Below are 20,336 nucleotides of genomic sequence, written 5' to 3'. Positions count from 1 at the left end.
ATTTCATGTTTTAAGTTTTAAAATCTGACAACTCTTTTTATAATCTTTTCAGCAGTCCAAGCTCCAATGCAGATAGAAAAAGCACAAAGTTACAAACAGGACATGTCCTAGAAGATATGCTTATAGGTATGCAATAAATAGTCGGTACTGTGAAACAAAGAAAATAGATCCTAACCTGGCCAAATATTTTGCCACGGTGGGCACAGTGTGTGAATATGCATAAACATCTTACGGGCCTCATCAATAGTTTTGTTGGAGAGGATATAAGGCTCGTCCCTGTCCCATCCAGACTCAGTACGAACAAAGTAACACTTGACAGAGGAACTATATTTTTGGTTTCCATCTTTCTTTCTTTTCTCCTTCCCTCCATTTTTGAAAACTGGCAACACAGTCAGACAAGTGAACACAAATAATTGAACCTAACAAGTGTAGTTAGTATCATAAGAGACAGCTTTTCTATATACAAAAAAGTGTAGTCCCGATGGTTCACATTAGTACAGAAAACATGAAAAACTAGTAACTTGTCCATTTATATCTAAGGTTACCAAGGCTTCTTGCAAAACCCCAAACCATCAAGCAAAAAGCATATTTTTCGTCAAAAGAGGATGAATTTATTGTGACAATTCAAGAGTAGAGTAACTTTTCATGATTTCGTTTCCTTATTAATCATGTTCTACATAACAAGGATGTGCTAGAGGAATTATGTTGTAATTTAATCTTCGTTCAAATATGCCAAAGGGTAAACAAAGAACACATGTATAATGTTCTCATTAAGAGTACAACTTGCATGGCATGATCACCATGTATTTAAAGTTAAGCAAAGAAAAAATGCATAGAAAGTATTGGATAACTGTTGGTGCATCTGTTGGGCTGTCTTCTTGTTCTCTGTTGTGGCCCATCTGGCCCAGCCCAGTTCCTGACCTATATAAGGTGCTTCTATCTCTGTAACCCTAACAAGAGAGTTTCTCCCTGCAGCCACCATCTATCCCTACCTCAGGTTAGGCCCTCACCTCTATCTACATGGTATCAGAGCAAGGGGCAACGACAGGCTGCTACGGCAAGGAGGGGAAGGTAGTGACAAGTAAGGAGATGAAGAGGGCATCCTGCGGGTAAGCCCTTTGGTGTTTTTGAGAGGTTAGTTTGGTGTCAAGCATGGGGAGAACGGGGATTTGGCCAAGACTATAGAGAAGCTAGCAGAACTTATCACTACCAAAGGAGATGGAGGAGGATCTGCTGGAGGGGAGCAATCGTTCCCCATACCGACATCGGTCAGAAACTTGAGCTGCCGGCAAATGAAATCAAGTTGGAAGGAGTGGCCAACTATCTCCGATGGTCAAGGAGGGCGCTGTTGATTTTGAACTCGAAAGGGCTAGATGAACGTGTGAGTGATGAAGCTACAGAACCAGCAGACAAGACCAGTCCTGAATGGAAGAAGTGGAATCCCATAAATTCTCTGATTGTGGCATGATTGCTTGACTCTTTTGTTCCTAACATTATTGCTTCTATAGAGGCACTCACAAAGGCTTCAGGGGTATGGGACACCCTATCAAATCTCTATTCTGGAAAGGGGAATATTATATTGATTTCTTAGATTGAGGATAAAGTGCATGACTAGCAACAAGGAAACAAAACTGTGATGGCATATGTGGCTGAGTTGCAGCATCTTTGGGGAGATTTAGATCATCTTGATCCTCTGGAACTTGCCCATGGGGAATGCGTGAGTGCTGCTGCAAGCTGGATTGAACGTCGGCGCGTCATAAAGTTCTTGAAAGGTCTTAATCAAGATTTTGAGGGATGAAGGCTGCTTTACTGCATCAAACCACTACCCCTTCTCTCAAAAAAGCCATTGCAGCTATGTCCAGAGATGAAGTGCGTCTGAATAGGACAAAGGACAGCGATTCTATCCCCATCCGACCGTCTACACAACCGAGAGACAAGAGATGAGAGACTGCTATACTTGTGGATAGAAGGGACACTTGAAGCATCAGTGTACCTCCTTTGCTACACCCGGTAGGGGGAGAGGAGGATACAGAGGAAGAGGTGATGGTAGAGGTGGTGGACAACAATATGGCGAGAGGTGGTGGACAGCCATATGGACAGCGAGTATGGCGGAGATGGTGGAAAACAATATGGCAAAGGTGGTGGATAGCCATATGGACATCGAGTATGGCGGTGATGGTGGACAGCAGCACGCTACATCACCCAAGGCACATATGACGAGCAGCTTCGAGCCAACTACCAGTACCTTTCAGGGACAATCAAAGGAAGAAGGACAAAATGAAGCAACCTTTGGAAACTTTGCTCAATATGTCTACAAAGATGAAGGTATTATTGATAGAGTGTCTATAGCCACTCATAATGTTAATTCAGATTGGATTCTTGATTACGGAGCACCCAAACATGTTACTGGGAATATTAGTGAGTTTGACTCTTACACTCAGTATCCTCCCACACATAGAGTCACTATCCAAACAGCAGATGGCACATCACAATCTATAAAAGGGGAGGGGTCGGTGCAATGTACACCCAACATAAAATTGTCATCAGTTCTACATGTTCCTGCTTTTCCTGTAGATATGCTGTCTCTAAGTGCCTTGATTGATCAGCAGGACTACGGTATAATAGTTGATAGATATATGTGTTTAATTCAGGATAGGGAGAGCAGCAAGAAGATTGGGACTGCAACCAGGCATAGAGGTCTTTGGCACATAGATTGTAGCAAGATGGGGCATGATGCGAGTTCTGTGCTTGCTGCGATTGTTGGAGGAAAGGAGAGTATGGCACTGGTTCATCATTTTCGAATGAGCCACATGGCGTTTGATAAAATGTTTCGAGTTTTTCCTGATGTAATGGATGGAGTGGACAAAACCAAATTACGTTGTGATGCCTGCGAATATGCTAAGCATACGAGAACCTCTTATGTTAGTAGAGGGATCAGAAGTGTATCCCCATTTTTGTTAGTGCACTCTGATGTATGGACGTGTCCTGTTGTGTCACTAAGTGGCATGACTTTTATTGACTGCTATTCCAGAATGACTTGGATTTATCTTATGCGTCACAAAGATGAAGTGTTCATTTGTTTTCAGAGTTTTTGTACCTATGTGAAAAACCAATTCAATGTTTAGGTGCAAGTGATCAGAACTGATAATGGTACTTAAAATATCAACAAACCTTTTACTGCTTTCTTATCTTCACAAGGTATACGGCACCATACTTCATGTCCTGACACCCCTCTCCAGAATGGAGTTTTTGAGCGGAAGAATAGGTACATTCTTGAAGTGACTCGATCTCTTATGTTTACCATGAATGTTCCCAACTTATGGAGTGAGGCAGTTTACCAGAATGCCTTCAAAGATTCTAGGTATGCAGTCTCCTTGCCAACTCCTTCAAAATAACAATGACTTTGTTGTGCCACCTAAACTCTTTGGCTATACTTGTTTTGTAAGGGATCACAGGCCATCTATTGGCAAGCTAGATCATCGGGCTATTAAATGTATTTTTATTGGCTATTCCTCCAGACAGAAGGGTTACAAGTGTTGGAGTCCCACTGGCAGGAGGACATTTGTAAGCATGGATGTTACGTTTCGCGAGTCAGAACCATTTTATGGCGGTGAGAGTGATCTTAGTGGCTTGTTCTAGGGGCTTGACCATATCGGTGATGCTCAACAGGGGGAGCAACAACAAGGTGGTGATCAAGAGCGAGTAAGATGGTGACCAACAGCAACATCAACAAATTCCTATTGTTGCGGAGATTCCTGCAATTCCTTGTACACCTACACCACCTAGACCCGTACCACCACAAAGATGGCTGCAGAATCCACTTGTGTACTCCAGAAGACAAGTACAAAGGGAACAAGTAGATGCACTGGAGGAGCAACAAGACCAGGGGCAGGGGGAGCAACCCATTGGAGCTGAAAATCAACGAAGCACAAGCGTAGATTCTGTTAAAGAGAACCAACCTCAGACTGAGTCCAATAATAGCCTAGACTTTCCAATTGCAATAAGGAAAGGGACAACAAAAGCTGGGCCCCCAAAGCGACTTAGTTATGATGACTATGACGTAGGAAATTATATTTCTTACGAGGCATTGTCACCCTCTTTGCGGGCTTTTGTTGCTTCGCTGCAAACTGTATCTGTTCCTAAGGATTGGAAGGCGACCGAGGTTGGACCCGAGATGGTGCAATGCAATGATGGAAGAATTAGAGGCTTTGAAGAAAAATAAAACATGGGAGTTGACATATCTCACTAAAGGAAAGAATGCAACTGTAAGTGCATCTATTCTGTAAAACAAAATGCAGAAGCAAAAGTGGGGAGATATACGGAAAGACTTGTGGCCAGAGGATATAGTCAGACTTATGGCATTGACTTTGATGAGACGTTTGCACCAGTGGCAAAAATGAGCACTGTCAGAATATTGATCTCTTGTGCAGCAAATTTCGGATGGCCCTTGCATCAACTTGATATCAAAAATGCATTTCTGCATGGTGATCTTCAAGAGGAGGTGTATATGGAGATGCCACCAAGATTTGTCACACCTGAAACTAAAGGGAAGGTATGTAGACTGAAGAAATCACTATATGGGCTCAAATAATCTCCAAGGGCCTGGTTTGACAGGTTTAGACAAGTGGTGTGTGGCATGGGATATGGTCAATGCAATGGATACCATACCTTATTTTACAGACATTCTGAGTAGAAAATCACTATCCTTGATGTGTATGTTGATGATATTATTATCACGGGAGATGATGATGTGGAAATCGCAAAACTGAAAGGATGTTTGAGTCAAGCCTTTGAGGTGAAAGATTTGGGAAAACTTAAATACTTCCTTTGGTCAAAAGGGATATCACTATCTCAAAGAAAGTATACCTTAGATCTCTTAGATGATATGGGCATACTGGTGTGTCGAGTGGCTTCAACACCAATTGACCAAAATAATAAGTCTGGAGAACCCATAGACAAGGAGAAATATCAAAGACTTGTTGGAAGACTAATATACTTATGCCACACGAGACCAGATATATCATTTGCAGCGAGTGTAGTGAGTCGCTATATGCATGACCCGATGGATGGACACTTGGAAGCAGCTCAAAGAATCTTGAGATACTTGAAGGGCACTCCGGAAAAAGGATTGTGGTTTAAAAGTAATGGACACCTAAATGTAGATGGATATTGTTATGCAGATTGGGCTAGCTGCTTAGATGATCGAAGATCCACCTCAGGGTATTGTGTTTTTGTTGGAGGAAATTTGGTGTCATGGAGAAGCAAGAAACAATCTGTTGTCTCGAAATCAACAGCCGAAGCAGAGTACAGAGCTATGTCACAGGGCCTGGGTGAAATGTTGTGGGTACGAAACCTTCTAAGAGAGCTGAAAATTTTAAGGCAAGGAAGCTTGAAAGTGTGGTGTGATAATATGTCTGCCGTAAACATAGCAAACAACCCTATCCAGCATGAGCGAACTAAACATGTGGAGATAGAAAGTGTGGCCCTAATCTCCTACTCAATCAATGCAAGAACACAAACGAGCAGAGACAAGGATTGTTGCCGCGTACAACGTACGTCTTTTCTGGTTTCTCTTCTTCCTATTATTTCTGAAGAACTGGAAACAGACTCAACAACGCGAGCTAAAACCCCGCTGCACGATCCTACTAAATCGTGCCATCCCACGACTTGATCGTGCTGTTGAGGGTAGAGACCACTACCTGACGTTGGAACCGGTCAGCTAACAAACTCCTACCATCCCAAGACTTGGTCACCGACGGCTAAAGCCCAATCGTCACTAACTGACGCTAACTGAGCTAACTGAAACTACTGACAGAGACACTAAGCTTATTGACACCTAGAACTGGAGAAAGGCTAGATTACCCAACAATCTCCTCCTAATCTTGACTTCAATCATCTTGACCATACCAATGTGCTGGCGCAGCTCCTGGATCGCACTCGCCCAAGTGACTTGGTCATGAAGTCTGAGAGCTGTGCCTCAGTACGGATGAACTGAATGGCGATGTCGCCATTCTCCACACATTGACGAATGAAGTGATAGCGAATCTGGATGTGCTTGCTTCGGTCGTGAAAGACCGGGTTCTTGGCCAGCGCGATCGCTGACTTGTTGTCGACGCGCAGTTCAGTGATGCCGTCGCCGTGGCCAAGCAGCTCACCCAGCAACCGCTTGAGCCAGATGCCCTGACATGCCGCACCGGTAGCAGCGACGTACTCAGCCTCGCAGGTCGAGAGCACGACGATCTTCTGCTTGGTTGCTTGCCAGGAGATGGGACACTTGCCGTAGAAGAACAGCATCCCACTCGTGCTCTTCCTATCGTCGACGTCGCCAGCCCAATCGGCATCGCTGTAGCCGACGAGACGAGCTTCTTCTTCTTCCTGGCGTGCGTAGATGCACCCAAGTGTCTTGGTACCAGCTACGTAGCGGAGCAGGTGCTTGACTGCACTCCAGTGTTCGCCGGTGGGCGCCTCCATGAATTTGCTGAGGTAGTTCACCGCGAAGCATAGGTCGGGGCGCGTGTGCACCAAGTAGCGTAGGCCGCCGACGACGCTGCGGTAGAGAGTGGAATCCACTGCCTTACCGCTGCCCTTCTTGCTCAGCTTCAGCCGCGGCTCCATGGGCGTGGCCGCAGGGTTGCACTCGCCCATGCCCATGCGATCGAGCAGCTTCTGCGCATACGCGGCCTGGCTCAGCTGGATGTGCCCTGGCGCCTGCTTCACCTCTATGCCCAGGTAGTAGGAGAGCAGGCCCAAGTCACTCATTTTGAAGAGCTTGGCCATCTCCTCCATGAAAGACTTGATCTCCGTCGTGGCCGTGCCCGTGACGATGAGGTCGTCGACGTACACGCCAAGGAGCAGCCGCTGGCCGTGCTTCTCACTTGTGTACACGGCGTGCTCTAACGGACACTTGACGAAGCCGAGCGTGGCGAGGCTGTGATCCAGCTTTGCGTTCCAGGCGCGTGGAGCCTGTCGCAGCCCGTACAGCGCCTTGTTCAAGCGAAGCACCTTGCCTTCCTGTCCGTGTCGAGCGAACCCGGGCGGCTGTGTCACGTACACCTCCTCCTTGATCTCGCCGTTGAGGAAGGCAGATTTCACATCGAGGTGGTGCACCTCCCACCTCTGCTGTGCGGCGACAGCGAGAAGGAGACGGACGGAGTCGAGACGAGCGACAGGCGCGAAGACGTCGTCGAAGTCGACCCCTTCCTTCTGGACGTAGCCCTTTGCCACGATCCGAGCTTTGTACTTCAGGATCTGGCCACGCTCGTTCTTCTTGACCTTGTACACCCATTTGAGCCCAATTGGGCGGTGGCCTTTTGGAAGGTCAACGAGCGCCCACGTCTCGTTCTCCTCGACGGAGGTGAGCTCCTCTGCCATGGCCTTGGTCCAGCTCTCCTCCTTCAGCGCCTCAGCCACACACGACAGCTCCTCCGGCGTGGTGAGTAGTAGGCGCTCGGCGAGCCCAGGGGCTATGAGCCCTGGTCCCAGCAGGTCAGCGACGCGGCGATACCTGTGCGGCTCGCCACCATCCGCAGCGTCGAGGAGCTCGGGATCAGCTACCAGGGGAGGCGTGGCGAGCTCAGCAGGGTGCTCGTGCACCTCTTGAGCTTGTGGAGGCGTGGCCGGAGTTCCTGGGTCCTCCCAGTTGTAGGAGTGCTCGCCGCCGCGGTGCTCCTCCAAAGCGTGCGCCGGCTCCAGCGGCGCATATGGCAGCGACTCCGTGGTGACCACGTACTCCACCACGAAGTCCTGCGATGTGCTTGGCGTGCCGTCCTTCTCCTCCCACTTCCAGCTCGCCAGCTCGTCGAAGACGGCGTCGCGTGTCACATGCACGCGTCGAGTGGTGGGATCGTACACCCTGTACGCCTTTGATCCAGGCTCGTAGCCGATGAACACCATCGGCGTGCTGCGATCGTCCAGCTTGTGAAGGAGTGGGCGAGCGTTCTTGACATGCGCGACGCAGCCGAAAACGCGGAGGTGCTCGACGGAGGGCTTCGTCCCGTGCCAAGCCTCGTACGGGGTCATGCCGTCTACGGAGCGGGTGAAGGCGCGGTTCAGCACATACACCGCTGTGCTCACCGCCTCTCCCCAGAAGTAGTTGGGCATTCCCTTAGCTTCAATCATGGACCTCGCCATGCCCACCACTGTTTGGTTGCGACGCTCCACCACGCCGTTCTGCTGGGGCGCGTATGGTGCCGTCAAGTGTCGCTTGACGCCAGTGTCCGCGAAGTGAGCAGCGAGCGCCGCCGAGGTGAATTCTCCGCCGCGGTCCGTGCGCAGCGTCCGGAGCCTGCAGCGCCCCTCCGTTTGCGCTTCGGCTTGGAAGCGCTTGAGGGCCGTTGCTGCTTCGTCCTTCGTGGCCAACAACGTGAGCCACATGTAGCGGCTGTAATCGTCGACGAGGAGGAGGAAGAAGCGCCGCCCAGCTGGCGTGGGAGGGGAGATGGCTCCGCACAGGTCTGCGTGCACCAGTTCGAGCGGCTCCTCCGCTCTGAACTTTGCTTGCTGCGGGAAGGGCGTGCGCCGCTGCTTGCCGGCGAGACATGCCTGGCACAGCTCCCCTGTCGGTTCGACCGCTGGCAGCCCGCGCACCATGCCCTCGCGCCCCATCTTCTGCAAGGCATCGAGGTGGATGTGGCCGAAACGCTCGTGCCACCGCCAAGACATTGTGTCGTGGCGTGCGGCGAGGCAGGTGCCCACGATAGGACGCAGGGTCAGCTTGTACAGCCTGTTCGGCGCGCGCCGGACCTTGACGATGAGGTTGCCGCGCCTGTCGTGGATCGTGAGCGTCCCGTGCCTGATCCGTATGTCGCAGGCGAGCTCGTCTAGTTGGCCGAGGCTTACGACGCTGCTCCGGAGCCTCGGGATGTAGTAGACATCCGAGAAGACGCGGTGCTCTCCTCCATCGATGGAGAAGGCAATTGTCCCGCGCCCCATTGTCTGAACGACGGAGCCGTCGCCAAACTTGACGCTGCCGTGCACCGCCTCGTCCAGCTCCATGAAAGCCGAGCGATCGCCTGTCATGTGATTGGACGCTCCAGTGTCCAGGAACCACACGGAATCGGCGGCGCCGCCATCGTTGCTTGGGACGACCTTGGCCTTCTCCTCGTTGAGGAAGACCAGCTCGCGCGCCGGTGCTGCGGGCGCGACATGAGCAGCTGGCGGCGCCTCCACTACCGGTGCCATCGTGGCACTTGGCAGCCCGAGGGCGGCGAGCACCTGGATCGAGCACCACCTCGGCCAGCAGCATGACGGGGTCGCCCTCGTCTTCCCCTTGGATCAGGTGTGCTTGCGCACCCTCGTCCCTCTTCTTCTTGCGACAATCGCGAGCCCAGTGGCCCTTCTTGCCGCAGTAACGACATTTGTCGTCCTTGGATGGGCCGCTGCGGGCTCCGTCCTTGCCACCACCTTGGCGATGGTCCCTGCGCTGCTGCTTCCCGCCGGAGCCACTGCCGGGCTGGCGTTCAGCGGCGCGTGCCTGCCACTCCTCCTCCGTGAGAAGCAGGCGGTCGCCAGCGTCAGCCTCTGGCTCGCCGCGTCCCTCGGACGCTGACAGCCGGCCGCTCAACTCCTCGATCGAGACTTCCTTCAAATTGAGCAAGGTTTCAATCGAGCAAGCCATGTGTGCATACCTCTTCGACACGACGCGAAGGATCTTCGACACGCCGTCGAGCTCGGTGGTGGTGTCGCCCAGAGCCTGGAGTTCGGTGATGATGCTCGAGACGCGGAGGGAGAAATCCTCGACGTTCTCCCCGCTCCTGAACGCCATGACGTCGAAGTCCTTGCGGAGTTTCTGCCGGCGCGCCTCGCGGACGCGATCGACACCAACGCGCATGGTCTTGATCGTGTCCCAAGCAATCTTGGCGTTGTCCTTGGCGGCGAGGAGCTGCACCATTTCCGACGGCACTGAGCTCAGGATGGCGCCGAGCGCCTGTCTCTCCTGCCGCTCAGGCGCGTCGTCCGCGTCGACAGCCTCCCACAGGCCCGCGGCCTGGAGCTTGACGCGCATCAGGATTGCCCACTCCGTGTAGTTGGTCTTGGTGAGTGTCGGCCAGGACGTGGAGCCGCCGCTGCCACCGTCCCGCACGATCGTCTCCCGCACAACCACCTCGCCGCTACCGCTCCTCCTTCCCCTGCTTCATCCGCGGCTTTGCGAGCGCGCGCGAAGGGGGCTCCTGGCTGCTGCAGCGCTTGTAGCCGCTGCATCTGCCGGCGCTGAAGGTGCCGGCGGTGGAGTCCCAACCATGGGGTTAGGCTCTGATACCACTTGTGGCCCTAATCTCCTACTCAATCAATGCAAGAACACAAACGAGCAGAGACAAGGATTGTTGCCGCGTACAACGTACGGCTTTTCTGGTTTCTCTTCTTCCTTTTATTTCTGAAGAACTGGAAACAGACTCAACAACGCGAGCTAAAACCCCGCTGCACGATCATACTAAATCGTGCCATCCCACGACTTGATCGTGCTGTTGAGGGTAGAGACCACTACCTGACGTTGGAACCGGTCAGCTAACAAACTCCTGCCATCCCAAGACTTGGTCACCGACGGCTAAAGCCCAATCGTCGCTAACTGACGCTAACTGAGCTAACTGAAACTACTGACAGAGACACTAAGCTTATTGACACCTAGAACTGGAGAAAGGCTAGATTACCCAACAGACAGGTTCTTTATTAAAGAAAAGATTGATAGAGGGAGTATCTCATTGGCTTATGTGAGATCAGGACAACAAGTGGCAGACTGTTTAACAAAAGGGCTAGGCTCAAAGGAGTGCAATCTTGCCTGTGCCAAGATGGGGATGATTGACATTTATTCCCCATCTTGAGGGGGAGTGTTGGATAAGTATTGGTGTATGTGGTGTATGTCCTGTTGGGTTCTCTACTTGTTCTCTGTTGTGGTCCATCTGGCCCAGCCCGAGTTCCTGACCTATATAAGGTGCTTCTATCTCTGTAAACCTAACAAGAGAGAGTTCCTCCCTGCAGCCACCATCTATCCCTACCTCAGGTTAGGCCCTCACCTCTGTCCACAGAAATCATACGCATTAAATTCTTTTCATGATCGCCATTGGCAGGGTCTGTTGTATTTTGTGCCTTCTCGGTGTTGTGCTTGGTTCTTTTGGTCCATGGTACCATAAAGTATTTGTAGGCATGGTGTCTACATCCTGATTAACAAATCTAATTGAGAATGTGTGTATGGAAGGAGTTAATTGAAGATCTGTGAAGATAGAGACGAAGTTGGTTGGTTTGGATGGCTTCTACTTTTCCATAGGATATGTAATCTCTACTGGCATAATGTTTGTATGTAGTAAATGAAAATTGTACTAGAATAAGATTCAGCTGGGCGAAATGTTGTCTAGACAAGATTTAAATATTCTGGTTTCCAGCTAAAACTCTTACTATGTAGCATGTAGCAACAATGCTTCCCTACTTTTCCTTAGCAGTTGTAAAAACTTTAATTGTGATTCGTTCATCTAGGGCACATTATAGGTTACTATAGAACACAATAGAATACTAGTACACTAAATATTTCAAATCCATTATTCAGTCTGGCATTTAAATATATTCCAATAGATGCTGCATTCCAGGACATGGAAACTTACTGAGAAATCGGTAACGACGCAAACCCAAGATGATGCCATCTTCAGCAAACTGTTGGTAATAACTACAGTGGGTACCGATGTTATCTCCAATGTTTCTATGCCCAGGTATCTCTGAGAAGTTAACGATAAGAATATTGTCATCACCAACAACTTTCTGCAGCTTGTTCCTCGTGTTCTCCCTATATGGGCCCTGAAATAAATCAAATAAACATGAAGTTCTGGAATATATTGATGTGTACTGGACTACTGGTAATGCATTCTGTGCTATCAAATAAGAGGTTATAAGTTGTACGAAACAGATAAGAAAGAAGAGAAGTCGTTGTACTGATGGTGTCTACTCACTACTAGGAAAAGGCTTATAGCCGCACTCCTTACCGCCGGCAAATACGATTTGAAGATGCCGGCGGTAATGCCTTCCAGGGGGCCTAACCCTACCGCCGGCGAGATTGAAAGGATGACGCCGGGGGTGCGTCCATTACCGCCGGCGAGTTGGGCACGAAGGTGCCGGCGATATAATGGGCCGCGGTGTCCCAATTGGGCCTAGCCTTACCGCCGGCGATTTGGGCCCAAAAGCGCCGGGGGTACCGGGCTCTACCGCCGGCGAACACGAACCGAAGATGCCGGGGGTAAGCCGTGCCAGGGTGGGCCACCCAGCCTTCACTTACCGCCGGCGTTTGTGAACCGTAGGTGCCGGCGATAATGGGCCTTACCGCTGGCAATCGCATCTGTAGGCGCCGGCGGTAATCTGGCCCATTAGTTGGTTTGTGCGACCCAACCTTATCCTCGCATCGTCTCCCACCTCCTCGCGAGGAGGCTCTCTCTCCCCATTCCTTCGCTCCGCTCATGCTGCCGCGAGCCCGCGCCGCCGCCATTGCTCTCGGCTGCCACAAGCCGCAATTAGCGCCGCCATGTGATGTCTCTGCTCTGTCGTCGCATCCTCCTCCAAATCCCTAGCACTGCTCGCCGCTCTCTCGACGCACACGCGCGCCTGCGGCGCGTCTCTGCTGCCAGCCATGGCTCCGGCCGTCGCCGGCCATCGCCGACGCCTCCACCTGCGACCAAGATCGGCCACGGTCGTCTTTGCCAGATCCCCACCGCCGCCAAGCCACATCTCCACCGCCACCAAGCCAGATCCCCAAATCCCCACCGCCGCCAAGCCAGATCCCCAGATCCCCACCGCCGCGGCGCCAAGCCAGATCCCCAGATCCCCACCACCTACGATTCTGCTATGGGCGCTGCTCCCACGACTCCTGTCCGTTGACCTCACCCTATGGTGCTTCGGCTGCGCCACCCCGATGCCCTCTCCTTCAACCTCGAGCCCCAACCCTACTGCCTCGGCTGCGTGGTGGTGACTGTGGCGTGGTGATGCTGCTGCTGCTGCCTAGGCCGGCCGTGCCCTGCCTCGGCTGTCTCCCTCCTCTGCTTCAACTAAGGTAGTTCCTCGTTAGTTCCTCGTTTCTCCTCTGCTCTCTCCCTTGCACTTTTGATGGTAGTGAAACTGGTCATGTGTGCATCTAGGTGCCTATGGTAGATTGGTACTGATTGTGTCGTTGATCTGCTGGTTTGTGTGTCCTAGTTCAGTCCCTGTTGATTACTTGTTCAGCTCCCGATCTGATCGATATAAATGAGTACGGCTTATTGGTTGGTAACCTGATGCTTGGCCTTTCATGCCAACTCCTCTTATTCTTTGCTTGCTTGTGTCGACCCTAGTGTACTTGGTGTATTTTGTACTTCTGCTGTTGCTACCATATTTGAAGCATAACATGATCTCACTAGTTCAAACGCTTGACTTGTAGTTATATTTGCTATGCTAACAAGTTCAGATCAGTAGGGAGTTTGTTGGGTGCCCGTTTGTGTGAGGTAGATATACGTCCGAAGATGTGTAGGTTCGGGCTGAACTTTGAGCGTCATGTGCAAAATTAATTAGGTTCATGGCACGTTGGTTCGGTCCAAAAGCAATCAGTATAGTTTGAAAGCTTCGCCATAGCATCTGGCCATCAAACCCACCTGCTTCTGTCACATTTGTATACTAGATCAGTACGTGTAAAATTAGCAACATGCATAGTCCATTTCCTTTTCGACGGACCTGATTAGAACTTTAAACTTTGTTGTTAATTATCTGGCACTATCTTGCACTGATTGGAATTATTTGGGTGGATTTGATGCTGGAAAATTGCCTGGCTTTATTTTTTTTGGACATAGCAGGAAATACTTAGCTTTTGATACTTGCCAGATGTGTTCTCATGGCAGTTTTAATTTCCTTGAAATTATGTATTCTTCATCATCTACAGTTCTATTTCTACTCTAGATTTTAGTTTACTGTCAAAAGTTAAGAGATATCCCTATACTTCCTAACCACACACTCTCTCTGACTTCCCTAATGATTTATTTTTTCTTGGTCATCTCTGCAGACATCTGGAGCATCAACACAAAGAGTATTTGCAAGGCTATTAGTATTTTGCTTGATCCATTGCTTAATCGTGCAAGAGTATTGCTGAAGTAGTAGTAGTAGCAATTTTGTCTGTACTTCAGCTCTATTGCTTTTAGAAGGAAGGTTTTTTTGTCGTTTTTGATCTGTTGCTTCAGTCTTTTGTTTCTCTTGTATGAACTGGGTGTACTTCAATAGTCAACAAAAACCTGAGCCCTGGATGTACTTCTGAAGACCGAGATCTTAATTTGACACTCTTCATGTCCAGTATATTTCTTACTACCTTTAGTACCTTGACCAGATGACAATTGATTCCATTGTCTCAAAATGATCACACAGTACATTTTACATTGTTGGCACCGCATAGAGCAAACTGGTAAAACGTCTTTTTTTTTTAAATCCTAAAATACATACCGCTGGCACATAGGGCTGTTTTGCCGGCGGTAACTCAATACCCCTGGCGAATTGGAAAGTGCCGGCGGTAAATAATACCCCCGGCGAGTTGGCTGAGGTGCCGGCGGTAATCTGGGTTACCCCCGGCGGTTTGCAATGTGCCGGCGGTAAGGGCTTACCACCGGCGAGGTGATCGCCGGCGAATACGAAAATGCCGGCGGTAAGCCTTTTCAATGTGCCGGCGGTAAGTCTTTTCCTAGTAGTGACTGGACAGTCAAACAACCAGGACTTGTCTACTACAAGGCAAGCAGCACTTGCAATTATCATAGGAACGGTCTACTAATATTGAAACATTAGAGAATATATTACATTCAAACTTGGCCGCACAATGAATCCACTCAATGATGAGCATTCATCATTCAGCTGGAAAATTGATTAACAAGGGTATGAATACCAGACTACCAGTCCACAGCTGGCGCATACACATTGCTGATTTGGTGCCCACATCCATGTTGAAAAATACATGGCGACAATGAAATTCAACATGAAATTTTGCAGGTACCAATACCACTGTACAATTGGGTATATTTGATGAAGTGCATCAGACCAGCACTTCCCAAAAAACAGGGATATCGGCACCCATGCATGGGCAGTTGGGCACTGACAAAGTATCTCACTAGGAGATATGAAAAGATGGAAGAGAAGATCAGGATAAAAATGTATCATGATTAAATAATGAATGTAAAATCTCCATGATAGGAGGACTAAGGAACTTTCAAACCTTAAATATGGTAACTACCGAGTCTTCTGCTTTCTCGATACAGCAATGATATACACTTGCTTTACTTGGGTCCCAATCAAGGTTCTGCAAGTATCAGTTAGAAAATAATCCCATAAGATACATGTTAGGTATACAGGGAGAAACACATAAACAAAGGAAATGCATTTGACTTATCTCAACATGGATGTGAAATTTAACATTCAGATAGGAATCAATGTTGGGAGGTACATATAGAATCATTATTCAGAACATGGAAATGAGTCTACAATGAGCTACAGGAGATGCATAATGGCTTGCACATAGAATCATTATTCAAATTGTGACAGGGCTTATGATTACAAAAGCTCTTAAATAAAAAGTATAATGCTGATTTCTTTTGTTTCCATGGAAAACATTCGTACAATCTTTGTTTTTCATGAAATATAGATATATTTTCTAGAAATGCAAGAAAAACTTGCCTCCCTCATATCTTGGGAACATGACAGCTGGTGCTATAAAAAACTGTGATCTTATTATGGGTTCTCCATAGGAAGATGACAGTTGGTGCTAGTAAAAGTTAGTGATCATACTCTTGGTTATTGAGATATTTGACAAAATTAAATATGTCGAAACACCATAGGCAGAAAAGAAATATCCTAAAATGTCTATATTCAAGGTTAAGAAACTCAAACCTGAGCAATCGTAAGCTAATAAATAATAACATAAAATATATCAGCTGTAGACATGAGCAAACATATCTGATATATAATGAAAAAGAGAATACAAGTTCAATACATAATACAACCTTTCTTCTGTCTGTTTCAGCTATAAACTTGTGACCAAATCTGTGCCAGATTTCTGACTCAAAATGCTCCATTGGCAGTGAATGCAAGGACCGAATATATTCCTCATGTAATTCACACACATCTTCTATCTTCTTTCTGTGAATGAAGCCGGGAGGGATTAGCAACAACATAGCACAGACAGCAGACAGCCAGAACAAGATGTGCATGCTGAACTTCAGAAATTAGTAGTGTGTAGAATTATTAAGCTTTACAAGTAATCATAATAAAGTAAAAGTAAGGCTTATTAGTACATAAGCTAGCAGGTTGGTAACCAGAAAAGCTTCTTTGCAAAAGCTGTAGGCAGTAACGACTAAGGAGACTTACCCTGCAAGGTACACATGTATCAGGAAAACTTTAACAAACTCCAGGTCCCCCAGTGCTACCATCTGCGGGCTCGCTGTTGCCCTCAATGCGTTTTCATCGACAAGAGGTTCTGCTGGCATCATGCATTCATGCACGCTAGGGACAGCGCTGTTTCAACCCCTACCGTTCTCGATGGGCCTGCTATCTCATGGAAACGTCTTGTGATGTTCCGCAGAGGGCTTGGGGTGGAAACCATTCTCGCAGGCGAAAACATGGCATTCGGGGCTGGGGTTCCAACTTGCATCATTTCATGGTCTGCGACCTGAGGGGCAGCTGCCGGGTAGTACTATCAGTGTGCAACCTGACAGGGCTCTCACTGCTATACATAAGCATCCGGCAGGCAAGGCTCGCAGCTGGCTCAATCCTGACCCGTTTTGAAGAATCAAATGGAATTTCCCCGTTGCAGATCTCCTCTTCCATTTGAGCACCAGCATGATTGTACATTGGTCCCATTGCAGATTCATCTGTTTGATCAAAGACTTTGTCAGTAGAAGAACAAAACAATTAATACTATGATGTGATATATGCCAGTAACACAAGCAAAAACCTAGATAATAGAGATAACTTCAGTTCAGTATAACTGTAGTTAAAATGGTATGACAGAGACCACGGCCACGAATCAATGTCTGATAATAGAAAATTCGGAGGGAATCCCCTGTTTTTCAAAAAAGAAAAAAAAGAATCAAAGATGAACACAAACACCATTTATGAAACAGCAGCCTGCCTGAATCCCCACGAACGAGCAATGACAGTGAGGTCGCTTCTAAGCGGCGGCGCCGGCTCCACCTGCCGCTCCACCCCTCGCGCCGCCCTTGGGGACAGCCATGAGATTGCTTCTTCGCGACGCCACCGTCTCCCCCCACCCAACAAACCTAACATCCGGCAAAACGTACGTCTCCTCCCAGAAGGCCACAACCCTCGGTCCCTCCTTCCACCGGCGCCTCTCTGTTCCCCTGTACAACCAGTGTCTGTTGGGCGTCGGGCCTCCATCCAGTGAGAAAAAGACGAGGAAGGACGGACATGAAACCGGCCGTTATATTCAGCGAGAGAAATGACGGCGATCTGGGGCCGTTGGTTTTGTAGAGACCGACCAATAGACGACCAATGTCCCCGTACACGTCCGCCAAGATCGGTGCCTATTTCTCCATTTTTCGACTCCCAGAGCTATTCGAATCAAACGATCGATTCTCCTCCAGATCGAGCGATTATCCACCTAATAGCATCTCTAGCATATCCAAAAAACCGCAAACCCCATATCCGCCTATTTAGGCCACCTCAAACGCGTTTTGAAGGTCGAAAAACGGCCGCACAGTTCAGACGCACCAAACACGGCCCGCATAACACTATATTCGGGAATATGCTGTTATGCGGACCATGTTTGGCGCGGCTGGATTGCGTGGCCATTTTTCGGCCCGCAACCGTAAAACCGCAACCGCAGGGTTTATCCAAATTATTCGATAATTCTCAAATACAGTAACATAATCATATAATCATGTAAAATAGATTGTTCAAAGTACTCTGCACCAGAAGAAGATTGAACATCACATCATGAAAGAGGGAAGTGATCACGCGTCACCGTCTCTTGCCGGCGCATCGACATAGACGTCGCCGCTCGCGTAGCATCTCCGCCTCCGGCAGTCATCATGTTATGTGGCTGCTAGGGTTTGGGAGGGAGAGAGAGAGCTGCGAGGGCGCGAGAAGGCCGGACGGGAGCCTTTTGCCCACGGCCGCGCAAGAGGGAAGGGATTTCCTTCTTAATTCTTGCTTGATTAGATTGATACATCTCCTCTCCATATATAGAGAGGTTTACTTGACTCCCAAGCAAGGCTTACTTGACCCCTAAGCAAACCATAAGACTAACGGGTCCAGGCCCATGACGTACTCTAACACTACACCCCACTCGGACATGCAGCTCGTCCTCGAGCTGCAACCGAAACAAACCATGACTCGACGCAACACAACCCTAACACCTAAAAACGAGCCTTTTACATCTCGGCTTGTTTTATACTCTCAACCTGAAATAAACTGGGACGCTTTATTGTTGACCCCTGAAAATAAAGTGGACACCATTCGCCCGTCGGACGTGCACCTGTACAGCCACCTGGATCCCATGGAAACCAGCGGGACAAAAGGAGCCCGCGCGGCGGGCGGCGGCGGAATGCAGTGATGCTACGCGGTGCGCTCCTGTCGGTGACACCATGCCTTCTCCCCGCCGGATGACTGTCGATGGCGCAGACTTTGAGGTCGCTGCCCGCGGGAAAAACAGCATGTCTGCCGCCCGTGGGGGAAACCGCACGCCCAAGATCCCCGACGCAGCGGACGAGATCGAGGTCCGTTGCGCAACGAAGCGCAACTTGGAGGAGCTGCAGCTGTAGATCACGCATCTCCCGCACACGCCGACGCGCTAGGAGGCCGCGCGCAGCAGCCTGCAGCCTCACCGCCGCGGACATGTGGCGGATAGCGATCCAAGCCGGAAGTGGTGACGGCGATGGAGGGAAACTGTCAACACCCGGATTTTTAAGTCCGGATGCCTATTATGTCATACATCGCAATCCCAGGAATATTGTTGTTGCGAGGCATAATAGTTAAGTATCACAGTCATCATTCATTACATACCATAAGTCTTACAATCTTGGAATCACATGATCCATATTACACGAATAGTTGATCTATCGATCAACGAACAAACACAAGTTCATAGTTCAACATAGCGGAAGCGTAAGATACAAGGACTCTCTAGTCCACAGGCCAACGCTTGACGTCGGAAGGCGCTTAGTTGTCGTAGGCGTCCCGCTGGTCATCTCCTTGTTCATCTTCATACTCCGGCCATTTGAATAGCCAGGGACAAAGCCGTGAGTACTTTAAGTACTCGCAAACTAATACTAAAGTAAGTGCTAGACATTCTAGTATGGTTTGCTAAGCTCTAGTTTATTTGCGTAAAGCTAGTTTTAGTTCACAAAGTTTGAGAAAAGCTTATTCAAGTGCTAACTAACTCAAGTGGGAACATTAGTGTCATTCCCACCCTTCAAGTGGTGATTTCAATTCAATTCACCACAAGTCATTTCACCATCACCTTTCAACATCATTTTCAAAAATATGACATCGGAAACCGTATGGCCTTTCCAACCGTCCGTAACCGTGGACGCGGCTATTCGAATAGGTTTACACTCTGCAGAGGTTGCACACTTGTGCCACAACATTTGATTTCATCCGTCGGGATTTCCCCGAATAATCGTAACACAAGTACGCGGATCATCAACCATAACCTTTCACTTACGAACCCTAGTATGAGCACCTCTCCCCATGAGCTTGGCCTCCCAGTGAAGACAGACGATCAGCTCGGGAACCGCACAGTGGCTTGGGCCGGACATTCACCTCATTTCGCATCATATCGTATCGTTTCTTTTGTGGTAGAGGCAGCTTTCGGCATAACCCCGATGACGCTTGTTTAGAGGGAACCCATACTAAGACACATAAACTTCCAGTTAAGCCCTACCCATAATCAGGTATTGTGGGGGTACTTGATAATTGGAAAGGTATCGCATTCAAACCAACATCATTGTTTTATCAAAAATCACCATCTTCTCTTGTTCATATTCACCTTCAAAAATCCTTCAATGGAATGCATCATCATTCCAAGGTTTCAAATTCGTTTCAAATTCACATTGTTCCCATCTAGAGGAGTCAAGTTTTTAATTCATTAGCACTAGCTCTAATCCATGAGGGGTGCTATCTTGCTTTGCTTGGAAGAGACTAACTCACTACTCTAGTAACCAACTTGTACTTTGACCAAAGTTAACTATAAAAGTAACTCATTTAGAAATCAAGTAAAAACTTGTAAAGTAAAAACTTGGGATGGGTTCATGTAAGAAAAGATAAGAGACATGGTGCCTTGCCCCAAGGGGCTTTGCACTTTGCAAGAATATTAGCTTGCCTTGATAGTTCTCAAACTGTTC

At 48.7% G+C, this 20,336-nt stretch overlaps 1 protein-coding gene across 1 annotated transcript in view; it reads right to left on the bottom strand.

Moving 5' to 3' along the window:
• Positions 1–16,441, bottom strand: part of LOC124665038 (probable RNA-dependent RNA polymerase 3) — a 28,756-nt gene extending 12,315 nt beyond the window's left edge. Inside the window, 6 exon segments of the mRNA XM_047202432.1 lie at positions 176–210; positions 213–379; positions 11,592–11,781; positions 15,194–15,277; positions 15,978–16,113; positions 16,342–16,441. Coding sequence (XP_047058388.1) covers positions 176–210; positions 213–379; positions 11,592–11,781; positions 15,194–15,277; positions 15,978–16,113; positions 16,342–16,403 — 674 coding nt within the window. The 5' untranslated portion in view covers positions 16,404–16,441.
• Positions 16,442–20,336: the final 3,895 nt, after the last annotated feature.

Source organism: Lolium rigidum, chromosome 6 (assembly GCF_022539505.1).
Source record: "Lolium rigidum isolate FL_2022 chromosome 6, APGP_CSIRO_Lrig_0.1, whole genome shotgun sequence".
In the NCBI taxonomy this organism is placed as follows: Eukaryota; Viridiplantae; Streptophyta; class Magnoliopsida; order Poales; family Poaceae; genus Lolium; species Lolium rigidum.
This window is presented reverse-complemented; position numbering and strand designations above follow the sequence as displayed.